This window comes from Onychostoma macrolepis, chromosome 10 (genome assembly GCF_012432095.1).
Source record: "Onychostoma macrolepis isolate SWU-2019 chromosome 10, ASM1243209v1, whole genome shotgun sequence".
NCBI lineage: Eukaryota > Metazoa > Chordata > Actinopteri > Cypriniformes > Cyprinidae > Onychostoma > Onychostoma macrolepis.
The window spans coordinates 18244188-18263683 of NC_081164.1; the positions used below are offsets into that span (position 1 = coordinate 18244188).

At 38.8% G+C, this 19496-nt stretch overlaps 1 protein-coding gene across 1 annotated transcript; it reads left to right on the forward strand.

Annotated features, from left to right (window-relative positions):
* Positions 1-8248: 8248 nt before the first annotated feature.
* Positions 8249-10907, forward strand: waif2 (Wnt-activated inhibitory factor 2). The gene has a single exon (XM_058789755.1). It carries the CDS (start codon positions 8719-8721, stop codon positions 9748-9750), a length of 1032 nt encoding a protein of 343 aa, XP_058645738.1. The 5' UTR covers positions 8249-8718; the 3' UTR covers positions 9751-10907.
* Positions 10908-19496: the final 8589 nt, after the last annotated feature.

The following is a 19496-nucleotide window of genomic DNA, read 5'->3' on the forward strand; positions in this document are numbered from 1 at the left end:
GGAGTAGTGTTTAAGTAGTGTGTCTCTCTGCACTCCTGCAGTGTTCCGCTGGCCCCGGGGCCACGCTTCAAAGACCTGGCTTGATTACAGCCTCAGGGTCCTTCGTCTCCCTGTAGATGGGTGGAGAAAAGGAACGGAGAAGGAATCCTTTTGAATTTTTATGACTTGGAAAATTATTAGGAGTTTTTTAGTCCATCTTCGGGACGGGAGGTACATGACACCTATGAATGATGAGATTGATCGGCGCGATGATTGATTTTCCTTCATAAAATCCATCTGCGAAAGGCAGTTTGGAGGATCGTGTGTCTACTTCTCACTTCCGTTAATAGGTACGCTTGATCTATAAGATTCGATGACCTTGAGGATGAAGCAAAAGGACGCGTGATTCCCGCTGAGCGTGAAATATAAATGACCTTGTTGCCTTTTGATTGATGAGGAACGTGTACCTGCGTTGGTGCTATATCAGGGCAGAGCCGTTTGTCACACAGACAGTCGATTTAAGTTTACGTGGTGGTGTGTGATGAATGAAAAACCCTGTGCTGAAGGTACAGCCATGCGTGTGTGCGCCAGAATACCGTGTGTGGCAGAGTCCTTCAACTCCTTACCCTTTGCTTAGAAGCAGCTCTGAAGGACTCGAGCAATGGGAGGGACAGAATGAACAGCATTTACCCACAAATCCTTGCCATTTGGGACATAAGTGGTCCCCTGATGTGAAGCCAATGGGAGCGCATTGTGAACGCATGAGCTTTAATCTCAAATGACACGTCGCTTCTGTAGGTCACTTTCATCGCTGATACTTTCTGCGTGTAAACTTTTCAAGCCTCCATAGGCGTTTCTAGAAACTGGTTGACAGATCTGTGACAAATCTTACAAGTAAGCTGGAAACTTACCGGGCTTATCTATATCCTCAGAAAAACCTGTCAAAATATAAACCTCCACAGCTCATAGTAATGAAAAGGGAGAGGGGTTTCACTGCATATATCTTCTTTGGCATGGTGACAGTCCTTCAAGTGAAGTGAAAATGTTTAAACAGCTGACAGGAAAAATTAAATTCTGATATATTAATAGTATTTTATGGTATGTCATTCTGGTATAAATGCATATATTGGACCACAAAACCAGGGGTAAGTCGCTGGGGTATATTTGTAGCAACAGCCAACAATACATTGTATGGGTCAAAATTAGCGATTTTTCTTTTATGCCAAAAATCATTGGGATATTAAGTAAAGATCATGTTCCATGAAGATAGTTTGTAAATTTTATTTAATTAAATAAAATGTATGCAGCAAAAGAACAACAATAATAATAACAATAAACAACAACAAAAATAATAATAAAGCTTTGCCACATACATACATAGTTTTACTTTTTTTTAATACATTTTTTGATGTGTGTGTGTGTAATGTGTGTAAAGTTGTAGATATGAATAATTTATTGATAGAAAATAAAATAAAATGTATGCTGCAAATAATTTCTATATAATAATAATAATACTATTAGATAGAAATAATTTCTATATAATAATAATAGATGATAGATAGATAGATAGATAGATAGATAGATAGATAGATAGCTCAATGTGCCATATAGAGATGGAGATGGAGAGCGCTGCATTTAATCGGGACAAAATAAATATGAGCAGCATCTCATTGTTTTTTAGGAAGATAGATAGATAGATAGATAGAACATCTAGTTTCTGCTTTTGCTTTAAGAAGCACACAGATTCCCTCTCTCACACAGACACGTTACATTATGTCCTAAATCTCTGTGGTTTTATTTGTCTGAAAAGTGCATGCTTGACTTGGTAAGGTTTGTCATGACTCCGTGTGCCTGGTTTAATTCAGCCAGAGGAGAAATTTAGCAATAAGCAGTTAAAGGAAGGGCATTCACCCATCAAAGCTCTTTTACATAAGTACACTGAAATTTTTTTATGTACAAAGCTTCTTGTTTTACTACCATTTACATGAGTTCACAATACATGTGTGCCTCTAATAGTGAGCAGTTTTATAAGCTTATACATTATGGATCTGAATGAACATGTCAGGCTTGGATGTCTGTTGACAAGCATCCTAGTTTGAAGTATCTAGGCATTTGATGTGTGAGACCACAAAGTGATGAGTATGTACATATCATTTTAAATTCTGCTGACAGTATGTCAGACGCTCACATCTACAACCACTAGTGGATGACACCCTTGTTTACATCAAGCCTGCGGGTCAATGTGACAGCTGTAATATTATAATCACAAGGTTTCTTATCTGTGTTGTGGTAATCACACGGTGTAGACACAGCCTGATAGCAGACGTTCTGGTTGAGTACAGGTGCTTGGCATCTCACAGGTCCTCGCAGATGTCCCGTGCAATTTCCTCATTCTCCGCCAGCTGAGAGGAAGCACCTTGAGTTAATGAGAAATAAAAGCCTCTGTTAATGCTTATCAGAGCAAGCAGAAGAGCCATCCAACCATAATCACCTCCTCCAGGCTCCACCATCTACCCACCAACCCTTTTGTGTGGGTCACGGATCAAAAACAAAAGACACTTTCCTCATTGGGGGAAAACTGATGTTTGCAATTGGACACCTACACCACACATTGGTAACAAAACCTGTAGGCTTTGCAATTACAATGCAGCCCTTTAGAGGTCTCAAGGTGAAGTTAAGAGATATACTTTTAAGTGAATCTCTCAGTACTGCAAAACAGTGCAGGGTGAATCTTACACTCTTAAAAATAAAGGTTCCAAAAGGGTTTTCACAGCGATGCCATAGAAGAATCAGTTTTGGTTCCCCGAAGAACCTTTCAGTGAACAGTTCTTAAAAGAACCATTTTTTTCTTAGTGTGAAGATAATCTAAGGAACCTTTTTCCAGAAACTTTTGTGAAATGAAAAAGTTCTATATGGATGATAAAGGTTCTTTGTGGAACCATTGATGCTAATAAAGAACCTTTATTTTTAAGACTGTACATTTTAAAAGAATAAAATTTAAATAAAGTACACACACATATATATATATATATATATATATAATTTTTTTTTTTTTTTAATGCAACTTGGCAAGAAAATATTGAACCTAATATTGAGTCACATGTTATGGAAGCCCATTTCCACCACAGATTAAAAAATGGTAAATACTACATTTTATCTCACAATTCAGACTCTTCTTCTCAGAACTGCCAGATTGCCTAGATCACAATTCTGTGTTTACATCTTGCGATTCTAAGTTTATATCTAGCAATTTGTTTGTTTGTTTTTTAATTGTGAGAAAAAGTTGTGATATATAAAGTCAGAATTGCAAGGAAAAAGTGTGAGACAAAAATTCACAATTACTTTTTTTTTTTTTTTTTTTTTATTCCAGGGTGGAAACAAGCTCCCATAATATTTCCCTCTGAAAGGAAAAAAAAAAGAAAAGAAAGAAAAAAAATATTATATTATATATATATATATATATATATATATATTCTTTTTTCTTTTTTTTTGCATAAAGTAAATTAAACCTATTTTTAAGGCCATTTTGCTGTCTGACATCATTTTCATGACAATTAAGTCTTTCTCCTCAAGCTCTCATTACCATAATTTATCTGGATGTTTTCATTTTTAAATTAAAATTATTATAATCTCACACGTAAATGAAATCTCATGATTTCATGAGTTGGCAATGTTACGTGAATTGGTGCGATTATGAAAATATTTATTAATTTTTTTTTTATTTTAAAAAGCAAGCATGAAGCCTTACTGTTAAACAGAACCATTACTGGGGCATAAGCAGATTGTATGAAAACATATGAATGAGAATAGTCACCAATTCCCCAAAACGTAAAATAGCTACAAACTGCCACAAGATTGTGTTGCTGTAAACACATTAATAATTCAAAAATCTGGTTTTGATTCTTTTAATGTGTTGCATGAATGACGTTTGATAATGCACTGGTTTGGTTAAGTGCTCTTATCTGACAATTAAATGAGTCACTCTGGGGTGGAAGTTGGAAATTTGCGGAAATGTGTGGTCAGGTTTAATGCAGAGAGTTTGTAGAGAGATCTGAAGTGAGCAGAATGGAAAATGAGCTATCAGAGGAGCTCACCCAAACAGAGCGCACTGTTACTACTGATCCAGCTAGCAAAAAGCTGGTCACACGCTGCCAATACACACACTTTAAAGTGACGGCCAAAGAACAAACACACGCCTGAGTGACGCGGAAATAATGCTCTTTACAAACAATGCACATGTGGTGCAAACTCACACACACACACACACACACGTCTGGTTTGCTATCCTTGTGGGGACTCTCCATAGGCGTAATGCTTTTTCTACTGTACAGACTGTATATTCTATTGCCCTACACCTAAACCTACCCCTTACAGGAAACTTTCTGCATTTTTAGATTTTCAAAAAATTTAATTCTGTGTGATTTATTAGCTTGTTTACCCATGGGGACCTCAATTTAGGTCACCGTGACATGAGTCCCCATGAGTCTGTGTGTATTCGGGTTTAAGTCCCCACCTGAATAGAAAAACAGGTACACACACACACACACACACACACACACACACAATTACACAAAACTAATGTGCATTTCAAATGCTTAAAAGTAAATCTCATGAAAACAAGTCCAGGTCACAAATTAGATTTTTTTTGTTTTTGCATTACGGTAATGAACAATTTTGTTGGAAATTATTCCTGTGATGGCAAAGCTGAATTTTCTGCAGCCATTACTACAGTCTTTAGTGTCGCATGATCCTTCAGAAATCGTTCTAATATGCTGATATAGTGCTTAATTTTTAATTTTTTGCTGTGTAATACTTTTATGAAAAAAATTATACATTTTTTCAGGATTCTGATTAATAAAAAGTTTACAACAACAGTATTTATTTGAATATTTATTTAATCTTTGTTATTTTGCAATAATGTCTTTACTTTTGATCAATGTAATGTCTCCTTGGTGAATAAAATAATATTTCTTTCTTTTCTTTTTTTATCCCAAACTTTTGAATGGTATCACATTTTCCACAAATTTATTAAAATGCAAAAACTGTTCTGAACATTGATAATAATAGAAGTGTTTTTTTGAGCATCAAATCAGCATATTAAAATGATTTCTGAAGTCATGTTACACTGAAGACTGGAGTAATGGCTTTTATTTCCTTTTTTTAAATACTGTATTTATAAAATATATGCATCCTAGGCATACAGTCATAGCCAAAAATATCGGCACCCTTGCAATTCTGTCAGAAAATGCAACACTTCTCTCAGAAAATTGTTCCAATTGCAAATGTTTTGGTATTCCCGTGCTTATTGTTTTTGTTTGCACTACAACAACACACACACACACACAAAAACCCTGAAGAAAAGTAAAACTTGATCAAATTTCACACAGAACTCAAAAATGGACTGAACAAAATTATTGGCACCCTGTGGCAAGTAACAGGTGTGGGCAATATAGTAATCACACTTGCTGTCAAAATTCTGTCAAAATTCACACATTTATTCACTGCTGTAAAGCATCTGTCTCACTTACTTTCTGTCTAAGAGCCTGTTACATGAGTGACAGACACTGTGACACTTTGCCAACTGTGTTACTCCAGACGGGCAGCCACAAGGATAAAGTAATATACCCAGCCAAGTTGCCCATTTGGAACATGATAGCTCATATCTGTTGCACACCGCAAACTGGCTTACCATAGACTGACAAGTACAATTAGGCCACTTTGTCAGGTACCCACTAAATAAAATAATCATGGTGCATCACTCGATAACAGCTATCACTTAGGCTATAGCCCTTCTGATGCATGCATTTTTGATGATTACGATGCTGCTTCTCAGTCTAGTGTTGATGTAGACATTGGGTGTAGATTGAAAGCAGAAGGTTAGATTTTAAAGTAAAGTAGTCAGTAATACATTTCATGTGGCTAAAGGGTGGAGGATGGCTTACTGTAATGAAATCCCACAAAATTGAATTATCTCCAAGCGTTAAAAGCTACATGCTCCACTTGACTGGAGAAAATGACTGAATGCTGAGTGCTCTCGTTTGAACTCGAGTAACCTTTGGTGGAAAAGGGATCTATCCTGTGACCATCCTGCAGCAAGAGCCAGAAGCTTTAACTTTGTCACCAGAATGATTATGTCTCTGAGTGTTTTAGAGCTTATTACCTGTCTCTATTTGTCTGTTTGCAACAGTAAAATTATTTGATTGTGTCATAGGCAACACAATGCCTGGAGATTTCCTCTCTGCTATTAAACAATAACCCACAGCAGTTGAAATTGTTCTCCAAACATACTGTTCAGGGACCAGTTTTAGGATAGACAGCAAAAATTGCAATGGGTTGAAAAAGGCTTTACCTGCCAACAGATTGTACCCCTCAGACAGATAGGATGGAGTAACATTAGACCCTAGACAGTTGGCATTCATAATATAGATTGGATTGCAGGGGCCACACTGTGACCAGATACAGCAAATCAAAGATGGCATTACAGTGCATACATGTTGATTTATCTTTTGGACACACAAAACTACAAAGAATTGATATTGTGCTTGTGTGTTAATATTTCATAGTGAAAGAACTATTTTTTTTTCTAGTTAGACCTACATTATCAAACTGTGATAATGTGAGCAGTGTTAAACCATCCATGTGCAAGGATCATTAAACTGTATTCATGAATGAATAGTTTTAAGGATTGGTCACAGTAAATATTAAGCATAAAAAAAAATCACTTTTGATCTTGGAACAACATTGTTGTTGGCTGTGCACTTTCAGTACAATGGACAGACGACAGGGGTTTAAAAGCAATGTGAAGCTTGTATTTTTGTTTTGTACTTTCATTAATTTTTCAGTTTGTTATTTTAGATGTTATGTTGTCTGAATCCTCTTTCTAGGTGAAAGAATTCTTGTTATGTAAGTCCTGTGGGAAGAGTTTGCTCAAAGTCAGCAGTGCTTTTAATTGTGTCCTGTCCCAACCCCTCCCTTCCATGTTTCTGCAGTCTTATTCTATCCATCCCTAATAGTGTCTAGAGTTGAATTAGAATTGATGTGTCACATATCAGTACACTGAAAATAGCAGTCCCAGAACCTGGTATACTATATTTCTACCAGAGGCGTTTCCTCTGAGGAGGCAAGACAGGCAGTGCCTCCTCAAAATATTGGATGAGAAAAAAAAAATGTGTAGTACAAAAATAAAATGCCAGTATTACAAAATATAACATTAAAGAGTATATAACTCTCTAAGGAAACATTGTCCAACAACAGCAACACCAGCAGGTAAAGTTACAGCAAGTGTCTGTGTCTCTCTCACCTCCCCAGAGCCCACTGAGTTTTAACAGACCCCCTAAAGCTAGCCATGAGTTTGGAGTGGGTAATTGAGAATGAATGGGGGAAAGTCACGTGAGAGGAAGCAATTCCTGCATCAAGATATGATTGGATATGACTGGTTATGTTCGGCTATGATTGGTTCATGCAATAAATCCTGCCTTTCGCATTCGCGAATCAGTCTGAATAAACAATATAATGCAGTTCATGGGAAGACTAAATAAAGTAAACAGCTCACGCGCTTAGATAACATGAAAACATGATCTGTAGGAGTTTTTAGTGAGTAATCAGCTTGGTGTAATTTAAACTAAACCTCTGTGTCTGTGACCAATATTTACGGACTTTTGATGACTGGTGATCCAAAAAATAAATAAATAAATAAAAATTTTAAAAAAGTTAAGTGAACTATTAAAAAGAATAGCGGAACATAAATCCACAAATAAAATATATTGCTTAAATTGTTACTGCCTTCAGTTATTATTTTGGAATAAATGTAAAATGGTTACAAACACTAACTTGGTCGGTACCTATAGCTCTGTGGTCAGTGTGCTGACATAGCCTATAGCCTAATGCCATTGAGCTACGGATGTCTCCAGTTCGAATCCTCGGCTCGTGGACCTTTCTTTCCCGATCCCGCCCCATCTCTCTCTCCCCCACATCATTTCCTGTCACTCACTACACTGTCTATCTAAATAATAAATAAAATAAAAAAAACACTAACTTGAGATTTTTAATTTTTTTATTATTAATTTCTGTAAGTAGGCTAATGTTTGATGTAATTACTGGGACATGAATTTATATTTGATTGGAGAAAAAAAAAAAAAAAACTTTGCGGACTTTGCCTCCCAATTTCAGAACACCACCACACACTGCTTTCTACAAAAACACATACTTTCAACACATATTAGTAGTTTAACAATATCAGGCGACGATATTAGTTAAGCATTTTAATACAAACTTTTATTGGGTTGGGTACTTTGACTTTTAATTGAGTAAAATTGAGACCGTATCCATTTTTACACCCCTGCTGAACAGTTTTTGCATGCAGCATGCTTTATTTTCTCACGTTTAAAAGTTTCTAAAATGCTTTGAACACCGTTCTGACATGAAGTTCATTCAGTGTCCACTCTGTCCTAACTGCAAAACGACACGGCTCTTTGTATCTCTCTCTCACTGAGGGAAGTGGGCGAGGTTTTGCTCACCTCCGGGATGCTGCTAGACAGCGCTTGATCGCATTTGTAGGGTAGGCGTCGTCAGGGGAGCTCCAGAAAGAGAAAATGCTGCCGGACTGAACGCTCACTTTGTGGTCACACGGACTGCTTTCCTTGATGGCTGAAACGGATTCTCGAAGCGAAGTGAAACCGAACTATGAAGAGAACATATGCTGCAATTAAACCTTTGGAATAACATTCGCTTCAGATTAAAATGGAAATGAACAGAAAACCACTTCGTGTTTTATCTCACACTTTAAAGCAACATCATTTTAGCGTGGGGCTGATGTGTTTGTTTGTTTTGTCTGCTGAAGCTAATAAATGCCACGATACCTACATGCATTATGACGGATTGGTGAGCTGTGAAGAAATCATGCTACCTCTCGAAGTGCCCAGAAGCACCCAAAAATTAACTTTATACAGATACAACATCTCAGTTTTAACAGAGAGAGCGTTTTCAGCCAATGGGACCGATATGGACTTGCGCGCGCTGTCACTGCAGGACAACAATATACAGGTGATCGAAAGTTGTGCGTTTTGTGGACTCCCACGACTTGTTTCCTTAGATCTGAGTCACAACCGTTTAAGGGTTGTGTCCCCTGGAGCTTTTTATGGCTTGGAACAGCTACGTAATCTTAACCTCAGTAACACCTTAATGACTTCGGGCGCGGGGCAATTACCAGTCGCGCTGTCCACGGACAGTTTGTGTAATCTTCAGAGATTGGACCTGTCTGGAAACTGTTTGAAGGTAATTCCTCTTTCTGGGTTTGGCAACCTCAATTTAACCACATTAATGCTGACAGATAATTCCATTGGGACCTTGGATAAGCAAAATTTAACAAAATTAATCGAATTCACGGAAATACGTATTTACTTATCAAAGAACCCATTCGACTGTAAATGTGACAAAGTGAAGGAGTTTTATGATTGGCTGAAGAATAGCTCCCAATGCGCAGACTCAAACAGCCTGAAATGCGCACAACCAGAAAAGAAGAAAAATACACTCGTGAAGGATCTAGAAAAGAGGGACATGGAGTGCCAAAACTTGGATGCCCGTTCTTATGTGCTACTCGGCATTGTGTTGGCCCTCATTGGAGTTGTGTTCCTCATGGTGTTGTATTTGAACAGAAGAGGCATCAAGAAGTGGCTCAATAACATTAGAGAGGCCTGCCGGGATCAAATGGAGGTGTATCATTACAGATATGAACAGGACTCCGATCCCAGGCTAGCAAACGTTGCCGTTTAAGCGGAACCTGCTGACCAAATCTCCCTGAGCTGTTTGATGAAACGCTATGACAGCGGAACTGGAGTTTGTGGCTTTTAAGTCCACGTAGCTTTAAGACAAGCATACTCTCAAAAGTTCATAACATTAACTTTCAGCAGACATAGGCCTACACTTTTTAAATTAACTTTAAGTTTTGGGAAAATGGATATGGAATTTCAGTAACTCATCTTGCATTCATTGGCAGTTTTCTTTTTTTTTTCTTCTTCTTTCTAATAAAATTTGTAATAGGAATGCCTCTCCAACCTGTCTGGGACCAGCACTCAAGAGGGCTGGGTTTTTGCTGGTTACAAAAGCCATTGAGATGAATGGGAATGCTAATGGGTAGCTTTCTCCAGGTATTAGAGATCTCATTACACGCAATAGAAGGTAACAACTCATGTTTCAAAACTGTGATGTAAATGGAAGCCTATTGGGTATTTTTAAAAATATCCTTAGCCAGAAATTTCTCATTTCAATAGGAAAATTCATCAATACAGCTCATTAAGTGATTCCGTCGCTTTAAGTGTTAATTTGTATTAGATGCTATGGGATGGAAGCAGTCTACCTGTATATACATTTATCAGTTTAAAAAATAATACTAATACGTTAATAACAATTCCAAATAATATAGGAAAGTGCAGGATATATGTAACACTCCTTGCCTTCCTCAATGCATTAAATTATTGCGTCAAACAGTCCAGTAATAAAAATCTGGGTAAATATAAGCAAAAATATATAGTAACTTCCCTCATAATGCTGAAAATGGGCATTATGTATTTAATGAAATAGGTAAATGATCAGCTTTCAAGACATTATTTGAAAATGTTTAAGTGCATTAGGATGAATGTATATGCACAAACATTACATGCACTACCTGGAGGACTGCTTGAATTTTGCTGTTTTACCATATATAACCTTGTATACTGTGCCAAGACACTCTTGGTCTAGAGTGAGAGAATGAGATGAGTATTTTTTTTTTTTGGCAATGTTTGGATCTAGACCTTTGTTTGTATTTATGCATATGGAGATTTGACTGTACAAATATGTGCAATTCTAACCTTCATCAACTGTTTGCATATTTTGAATGACTGTTATGCAGCCCAGATAACCTTGTGATGAAATTACAATATAGAGCAGTGACATAATACTATTTTATAAATAAATGACTTGCATCCTCAATAAAATTCAAGATGTCCTCATTGACTACTCTTTTTGTGTTTTGTTATTTATGGGTCCAATTTCTTTTTACTTCTTATTTGTGCTTCAATTTGTTTTTAAACAAAAATTCTGCATTTCATTATTGATAATATCAAATAAAGGCAACAGAATGAGGAAATCAATTATTTCCCATACAAACACATTTTGAGGCATCATTTGATGGCTGTGAAGCAACTGGCAGTTTCTTACAGTGAGTGGGATATCAAACATTTTCAAATACAGTTTGTGTACACTAATTTTTTCCTCTCAATCTCTTTCTCTTTAAATAATCTACTATGAGGATATCTCTCCCCAATACTGATGATAGTTGGAGACAATTTGCTGCTAATAAAAGAACAGGCATGACTGAAGACAAATCTGTGACAATTATAGCAGAGCTGGGATTAATCCCATCAGGGTCATAACTATAGAAGGGCAAGCTGATGTCCTATAAATCCTGAGTCTTGCCCCCGAGCCTGCTTCATTTGCCCAGGTTTAATTACAAGGTTCCTTATGATTGGGTGTTTGATTTTAAACACAAGGTTAGTCGTGCAGCAGCACAACCCCTGATACAAATCCTGTAGGTACTGAGAAGAAAACTAATGTCCTGTGCAAACCTATTTCCCTCCAGTTAGCCCGAATAATTTTTAATTATAAAGTTTGTTATTGATGTTCACTGCAGTGCTTCTTATGCTTCATTTATCTGTAACGGTTTCTGTATTCTGCTGAATGGAAATATTTGAGAGGCCAAAGTGACTTAAGGCTTTGGTTCTCAGGTTGTGGGAGTCTTTTCTAGTTCTCAAATCTCGATTTGAATATTGTGCGTTGACACAAGAACAAATGAGGTTTGCATTCAGTTTCTTCTCATATGTTCTCATTTGTACAACACAATTTTGAGTAAATACAATTTAAATTATGGCTTGTTTTTCATATAAAGCAATCGAATGAACTCAAAAGACTTGGAATAATGCATATAAATCATATGGACTTCTTTTATGGTACTTTTATATGAGCTTTGGAGTTTGACAGTTACGATCATTGATCTGCTCATTCTTGTGTTTCCCCACTGAAAACATCAACATTCTGGGGAAATAGCAATAATATGTTATTAACTTTGGATATTTTTATGTCCCTGTACCATAGTATTTCATTATTTTCAGAATACATACTGGAAATAGAGTTTTGAGGGTTCTTAAAATATCGCAAAACTAGTGATGCTGATGCTGGCCAAGAAAGCTGCAGGTGTCCATATGTGCTGATAGCATCAGTTCAAGCCTTAGATCAGGGGTGTCAAACTCAATTCCTGGAGGGCCGAAGCCCTGCATAGTTTTGTTCCAACCCTGCTCCAACACACATACCATGTAGATTTCAAATAAGCCGGAATGACTTGATTAGTTGGATCAGGTGTGTTTAATTAGGGTTGAATCTAAACTCTGCAGGGCTCAGGCCCTCCAGGAACTGAGTTTGACACCCCTGCCTTAGATGAAAGGAGGAAAGAATACCTTCTGCCTCAGCATCTTTCATCTCTTATATTCAGCTCCTCACAAAGGCGGCGAATCCTCTTTCCCACTCAATTTTTTTTCTGTTTCTCACATACATGAACATTTTAATCGTACATGACCTACTCCAGACCCCAGTCTCTCAGCGTCTCAACAGAGTTAGTCACTCTTCGTGTGTAAAGAATTAGGCCTCTGACTCAGAGTCCATTGGCCCTGTAAGCTTGAGTGAAATTCAAAATGACTTTGTCCTATTCACTGCCTTTCTAAAATTGAGGTAACGGTCAAATATTTATGCCGACCACAGCAAAAAAGAAAAAGAGCAAGGAATAAAGAATGAAACTCATTGAAATAGGCTATTTTCTCTCATAATGGCCAGCTATAGTCTTTTGTGCTCCTTTGGTCTTGTGCCAACTCATTCTCTCTAGTGCCGGGACAACCAGCCATTACGATTCTATATTATCTTTTACACACCAGGAACACATTAGCATAAGTGCCAGCCAAGCAACTAGACCTGTTTTCAATAGATTTCAGAGGTTTTTCAGAAGTTAGCGTTCAGAAGCTATTGATCTTATGTGATATTGGCACAAAACTATCCCAAAATATTAAAATTTCTTCGTTATAATGAATACATTCTAAATTAATTTAACAAATTAAACAAATTTGTAACACAACAAATAAATGTATGACATGAATAAATAGATTTTATAATAAATTGTGTTTTTATTTACAGTAAATGCAGTGATTTAAATGGTTAAACACAATCTGGTACTTCTCCAAAGAAACAAAGATATTATTAGCATGATCTCCCCAAAGTACTTACTAATTATTGGGATGTCTGTGCATTTGGGATTGTGAAAGTACAGACACATTATTTTAAAACGATTGTTTTCATCACTCTAATTGAGTCTCATTAAAATCTCAATTAGAGTGACTTACTAATCTCAGTTAGTGAGAAAATGACGAAATACAAGTGCTTTTCTTTCATAAGAGGAAATGTGGATGCCACTTGGCAAAACAATAATTTAATCAGCAATTTTGAGGCAAAAGCAGCTTTCAAAGAAGCTATATTTGAAGATTTTGAGAGACATTGAAGGCAGATGTCAGCTGCTGTTTAACCTGAGCTTCTATCAAAGCAAAATCAAGGTGGCAGATGCAACATCACATTAAAGGTGGGGTATGCATTTTTTCAAAAACGCTTTATAAAACTTAGTCGGGCCAGTACCAAAACAAACTTGTAGCCAATCAGCAGTAAGGGGCGTGTCTACTCATGATGCCAGGAGAGAGCGCTTATCAGTGCACATGACAGACCGAGCCAAGCTTCGAACAGAAAGATAGAGATGGCGGATAAAAAGCAAAAGAGGAAAGACGTCTGCGGAACAAAAGAAAGCTTACACCATGTCTACACCCGACGCGACAGTTGTCCTGTAGCTGTCTGTCTACACTGGACATGACAAAGTGACAGTTGTAAATCATTTGAAATTTGTGTCAATATGTCATAAATTGAATGCAACAGCAGTTTGTTACTTTGTTAAGCCTGGAATACACTACGCGATTTCTGCCCCAATTTTCCCCCGATTTTACAGTCTGAACAAGTTGAGGCTAGTTGAGGAAAGTCGGAGCCAGTCTGCAGATTACAGCTGACAGATTCCACAGAAAATCGCGTAGTGTATGATGGACACAGACTCCGATTTTTTAGCTTCAGACTTTGATTCTATCCAGTCAGAGGATATCAGACATGTTTGATATTTTCAGCCGATTTTAGAACACATATGTTTTCATTTGTCATGCGTCTCCTAGCAACAAGGCGCACCTTTCTGGAGAGTTTGTTGTGATCGGAACAACTTTAACGTCTGGTAGAGTATGATCTTCAGTGTAGTGTATGATGCGCAGTTTTCCTTTGTCACTATTTACAAAGTCAGTTAGTGTATGATGCCTAGTGTTTTAAAAATCGAATCAGATTTTAAAAGTCGTGTAATGTATTCTAGCCTTAAGCCGAGAACACACTACACGATTGTCAGGCCGATTATAAATGGAATTTGGTCTTGAGGACGGATCGTGCCCAGTCGGACACGGTCTGTTCCAGTTGGGCTCATTCGCTGTTTACAGTCGGCAGAAAAAGTCGCATATATGTGGTATCACAGATCACACAGCTGTCACATATTACAATTGCACTGATTGCACACACAGCTCTCACTAATCACACACTCTATTTCTACCCTGGACTTTCCCTCCGTCACTGCTGAGTATTGTATGCATTATCGCTGCCCTACAGAGCCCCGTTAGTTTTCCTAGTCTTGGCTTGCCTCGCCTAGCCTAGTCTAGCCTCGCCTAGCCTAGCCTAGCCTAGCCTTTGTCGGATTGTGTTTTCCCCTGCCTGGACTATTGCTAACGTTTTTGGATTACCTCTCCTGTCTCGCCTCTTTGGATGCTGTTCGCCGATCGTCGACCCACGCTTGTCTCTGTTTACTCTTTGTCTCGCCCATGTTATACCTGTTTGCCACTGTTTGACCCTGCCTGTTATGACCAAGTCTCTGCTTAATAAAAGTCTGCAGATGGATCCGCACGTCTCATGTCTCATCAGCCCCGTAACAGAATACTCGGCCGCACAAGGATCCAGCGGCTTTTCATGCGGATATTGGCCAGGTATGGACACTGCGAGACTGTTATTAACCCTCGAGCAGGGCTTGCGATCGCTGGAGGATTATATACAGGAGTACTTAGAGCTCGCATATTTTTATGATCTGCCGGACTGTGTGCTCATTGATTTCTTTTGTGAGGGCATTAACCAGCCGCTCAAATCAGTATTAACCCTTGAAGGTCCCCGTTCGTCTCTAGTGGATTTTATGGATTATGCTCTATTGACTGTGGGTTCATCGTTCACTGTGGGTGTCGCGGAGGAACGCGACACCGCACTCAATTGTGTGATCGCAACCGCGCAGGAGCATGCTCACAAAATGGCGGTGACAGCGGAGCCCGTTCACAAAATGGCGGCCATAACAACACCCCGTCATGTTCTCGCTGATCTTCAGGAGTCAAGCCAAGTCAAAGCTGATCTTCACGAGTCAAGACAGATCAAAGCTGATCTTCACAAGCTAAGTCAAGTCACCGTTGATCGTCACGAGTCAAGTCAAAACTGATTTTCATGAGCTAAGTCAAGTCATAGTTAATGTCAGAGAGTCAAATCAAGTCACAATTGGTCGTCATCAACTGAGTCACGTCTTAACTGATCTCCCAGAATCTTGCCCCGTCTCCGCTGTCCGTCCAGAGTCACGTCACGTCTCCGCTGACCGTCCAGAGTCACGTCACGTCTCCGCTGACACACCCAGATCATCAAGGTCAGTCTTCCACTATCCCAGTTTGATGTCTAGTTTGAGGGATGTACCGCTGGTGTCTGCACGCACGGCTGGTATCCCCAAACCAACTCACTCTAACCCTCCTGTTCTTATGCATATTCCCCTGTCTGAGGCACTTCCCCGGATGGGAATCGCTTTGTGTTGCGTTTGGGCTGCGTACACCACCGCAGAACTGCCCGAGGTGGTGGCACCCGCTGTAGCTTCTCCAGAGGTGGCGGTCCACGCTGCAGAACCTCCAGAAGCGGCAGGGCTCGCGTCGGCCCCTTGTATGGTGGTGGCGCCCAGTAATGTACTCTCAACCTGTTGTGTTGCGGTCGAAGAGACCGTTACTAACCTCTCCCTGTGTTCTGAGGTTACTGCTGTAGAACCTCCAGAGGTGGCGGCAGCTGCTGCAGAACCTCCAGAGGTGTCAGCGGTAGCCGTCAATGAATTCTCGTTCTGTCCTGTCACGGCTATGGAGGCCGTCAATGAACTCTCGTTCTGTCCTGTCACGGCTATGGAGGCCGCCAATGAACTCTCGTTCTGTCCTGTCACGGCTATGGAGGCTGCCAATGAACTCTCGTTCTGTCCTGTCACGGCTATGGAGGCCGTCAATGAACTTTCGTTCTGTCCTGTCACGGCTATGGAGGCCGTCAATGAACTCTCGTTCTGTCCTGTCACGACTATGGAGGCCGCCAATGAACTCTCGTTCTGTCCTGTCACGGCTATGGAGGCCGTCAATGAACTCTCGTTCTGTCCTGTCACGGCTATGGAAGCCGTCAATGAACTCTCGTTCTGTCCTGTCACAGCTATGGAGGCCGTCAATTAACTTTCTGTGTTCCCTGCCTCGGTCCTTGGGTCTGTGCATGTTCTCTCTCCTTGTTATGTCTCCGTTCTCCCTAGGTCCCAGGCTCTGCTGTGGGTTCCTGATCCATCGTGGTGGGCTCCTGCTCTATCTGCTCCACCGTGGTGGTCTGCGGGTCCGTCTGCTCCGCTCTGGTGGTCCACTATCTGGCTCTGGTGGTCTTCTGCTCCGCCCTGGTGGGCTCCGGCTCTAGCTGCGCCGCCGTGGTGGTCTGCTGTCTGGCCCTGGTGGGCTTCAGTCCCGTCTGCTCCGCCCTGGTGGGCTTCAGTCCCGTCTGCTCCGCCCTGGTGGGCTTCAGTCCCGTCTGCTTCGCCCTGGTGGGCTCCAGTCCCGTCCACTCTGCCCTAGCTTCCTGCTCTGCCAGCTCTGCCTTGGTCACCGGTCACTCCGCTTCCACAGGGACCTGGCCCTCCATCCCTCCCCCTGTTCCGCCTCTGCTCCACCTCCCTCCTGGATTATAGACTGTGTGGAGCGTCTGGAAGCCGCTCTTTGGGGGATTTTTTTTTTTAAACATGTTTATTATTTGCGACTGACACCAATGATTGTATGCAGGAGATGCGTTCTCTGTCAAACATCATTGTCACGAATCTGGTCTGTACTTCCATTCACTCACCACCAGAGGTCACTCACTCACCATCATCCATCGCACAGATCACACAGCTGTCACATATTACAATTGCACTGATTGCACACACAGCTCTCACTAATCACACACTCTATTTCTACCCTGGACTTTCCTTCCGTCACTGCTGAGTATTGTATGCATTATCGCTGCCCTACAGAGCCCCGTTAGTTTTCCTAGTCTTGCCTTGCCTTGCCTCGCCTAGCCTTGTCTTTGTTGGATTGTGTTTTCCCTTGCCTGGACTATCGCTAACGTTTTTGGATTACCTCTCCTGTCTCGCCCCTTTGGATACTGTTCGCCGATCGTCGACCCACGCTTGTCTCTGTTTACTCTTTGTCTCGCCCATGTTATACCTGTTTGCCACTGTTTGACCCTGCCTGTTATGACCACGTCTCTGCTTAATAAAAGTCTGCAGATGGATCCGCACGTCTCATCAGCCCCGTAACAATCATTCAGCATTAATTTTGAAATTGTGTCATTTTCTTGATTACAAGAAAAATCTTGTGACTTATTTCTTGTCTTTATTTCAATTCATAAATTAACACTTCAAATTTAAATAGTTTCGGGGGTTTTTCTGCAGTCAAAGAAAGTATAGCCTAAATTATGTCAGTGACTCTCTCATTTTAAAAATGATAAAGAATTATTTTATTTCGATCTGCAGTCTAATAAAAGTTAAGAAAATAACCTATAGCCCTATCTATAGACTACAAGATCATTCAATGTTTTCTTAAATTTTAACTACTTAAAATTTATGAACAATCCCATACAGAAGTCACAAAGATTATATTTTCATATATTTAAATGTCTTAAATTCCAATAGAAGAAAACATATTTCATACATTATATGTAATATATATATATATAAAAAACATATTTAAATATTTGACACTGGCTGCTTTTTAATATTTTTCACATATATCAAATATATGTAAATATATTTTTATTGGAAATATTTAAATATATTTATTTCCTTTATGTAAATACATTTAGATATCAGTATGTAAATATATTAATTTGCAATATATGTCCATATATTAATTTCTAATATTTGTTAACTACATTTCTGTACATGTAAATATATTAGATTTCTATAAATGTAAATATATTTTAAAATATTCAATTAAATAAACTTAAACGTTTCATAGAATATATTCCCGTAAATAAATTAACAAAATGCTTGTTTTGTTTGGTCAGTGCATTCACCCTGTTGGAGTGTGACAAGCTTTTAGGTGCTTTATATATTGTGTATTTTTGGCTATTGCTACAAATATACCCCAGCGACTTAAGTCTGGTTTTGTGGTCCAGGGTCACATATATGTGAATATATTACCTTTCCGTATGGGATATTAAATCAACTTTAGGCTAGGCTAACTAATTTACTTCATAAGGAATATACAAAGATAACGAATAGCCTAAAGCCTAATACTAAACGAAATAAAACGAATAAATTTATAAATCATGAATAAAATAAAATTATTATATATATATATATATATATATATATATATATATATATAGGCTATATATTAATTATATATAATAGTTTTGTATCAAATGGATGAGGAAATTACAGTGCCTTAATTTATTAAGGAAAAAATTATTTCCTTCTGAAACTCCGAAATGTAACAGAGAAAAATAGCCTACCGTTTTTACTTAGAACCAATTCATTTATAATCCTTGATTTTAGACATAGGCCTACATGAGATAATTAATATATTATTGCTTGAATAAATGTTTAAAATAGCGCTACAAATGTTATAATTAAGGGAATTAAACACAGACCTAGGCATTTGAAGTTATGAAATGTGTGTAGGCTACTCATGCAATAACTCCAAAAAGAAAGAGAAGCATCGGACTTAAAGGGCACCTATTATGGCACCTATTACCTTTTTACAAGATGTAATATTGGCCTTGGGTGTCCCCAGAATGTGTTTGTGAAGTTTCAGCACAAAATTACCCACAGATCATAATTATAACAGCTGGAAAATGTCATTTTTGGGGTGTGTCAAAAAAACGAGCTGATTTGGAGTGTATAGCTAATGCCTGATCTTAACCAGTTGGGCAAGAAGTAACAGCTGTTCTTGCATCCAGTTTGGTTTTCTTTTACGTTTGCATGTCTTACTATCAGGCATGATTATTCTACTCTGTTAATTAAAAGGAGGTTTATTTGCATATCCGCAACGAGAAGCGTACATGTAAGAGGCTGACAATTA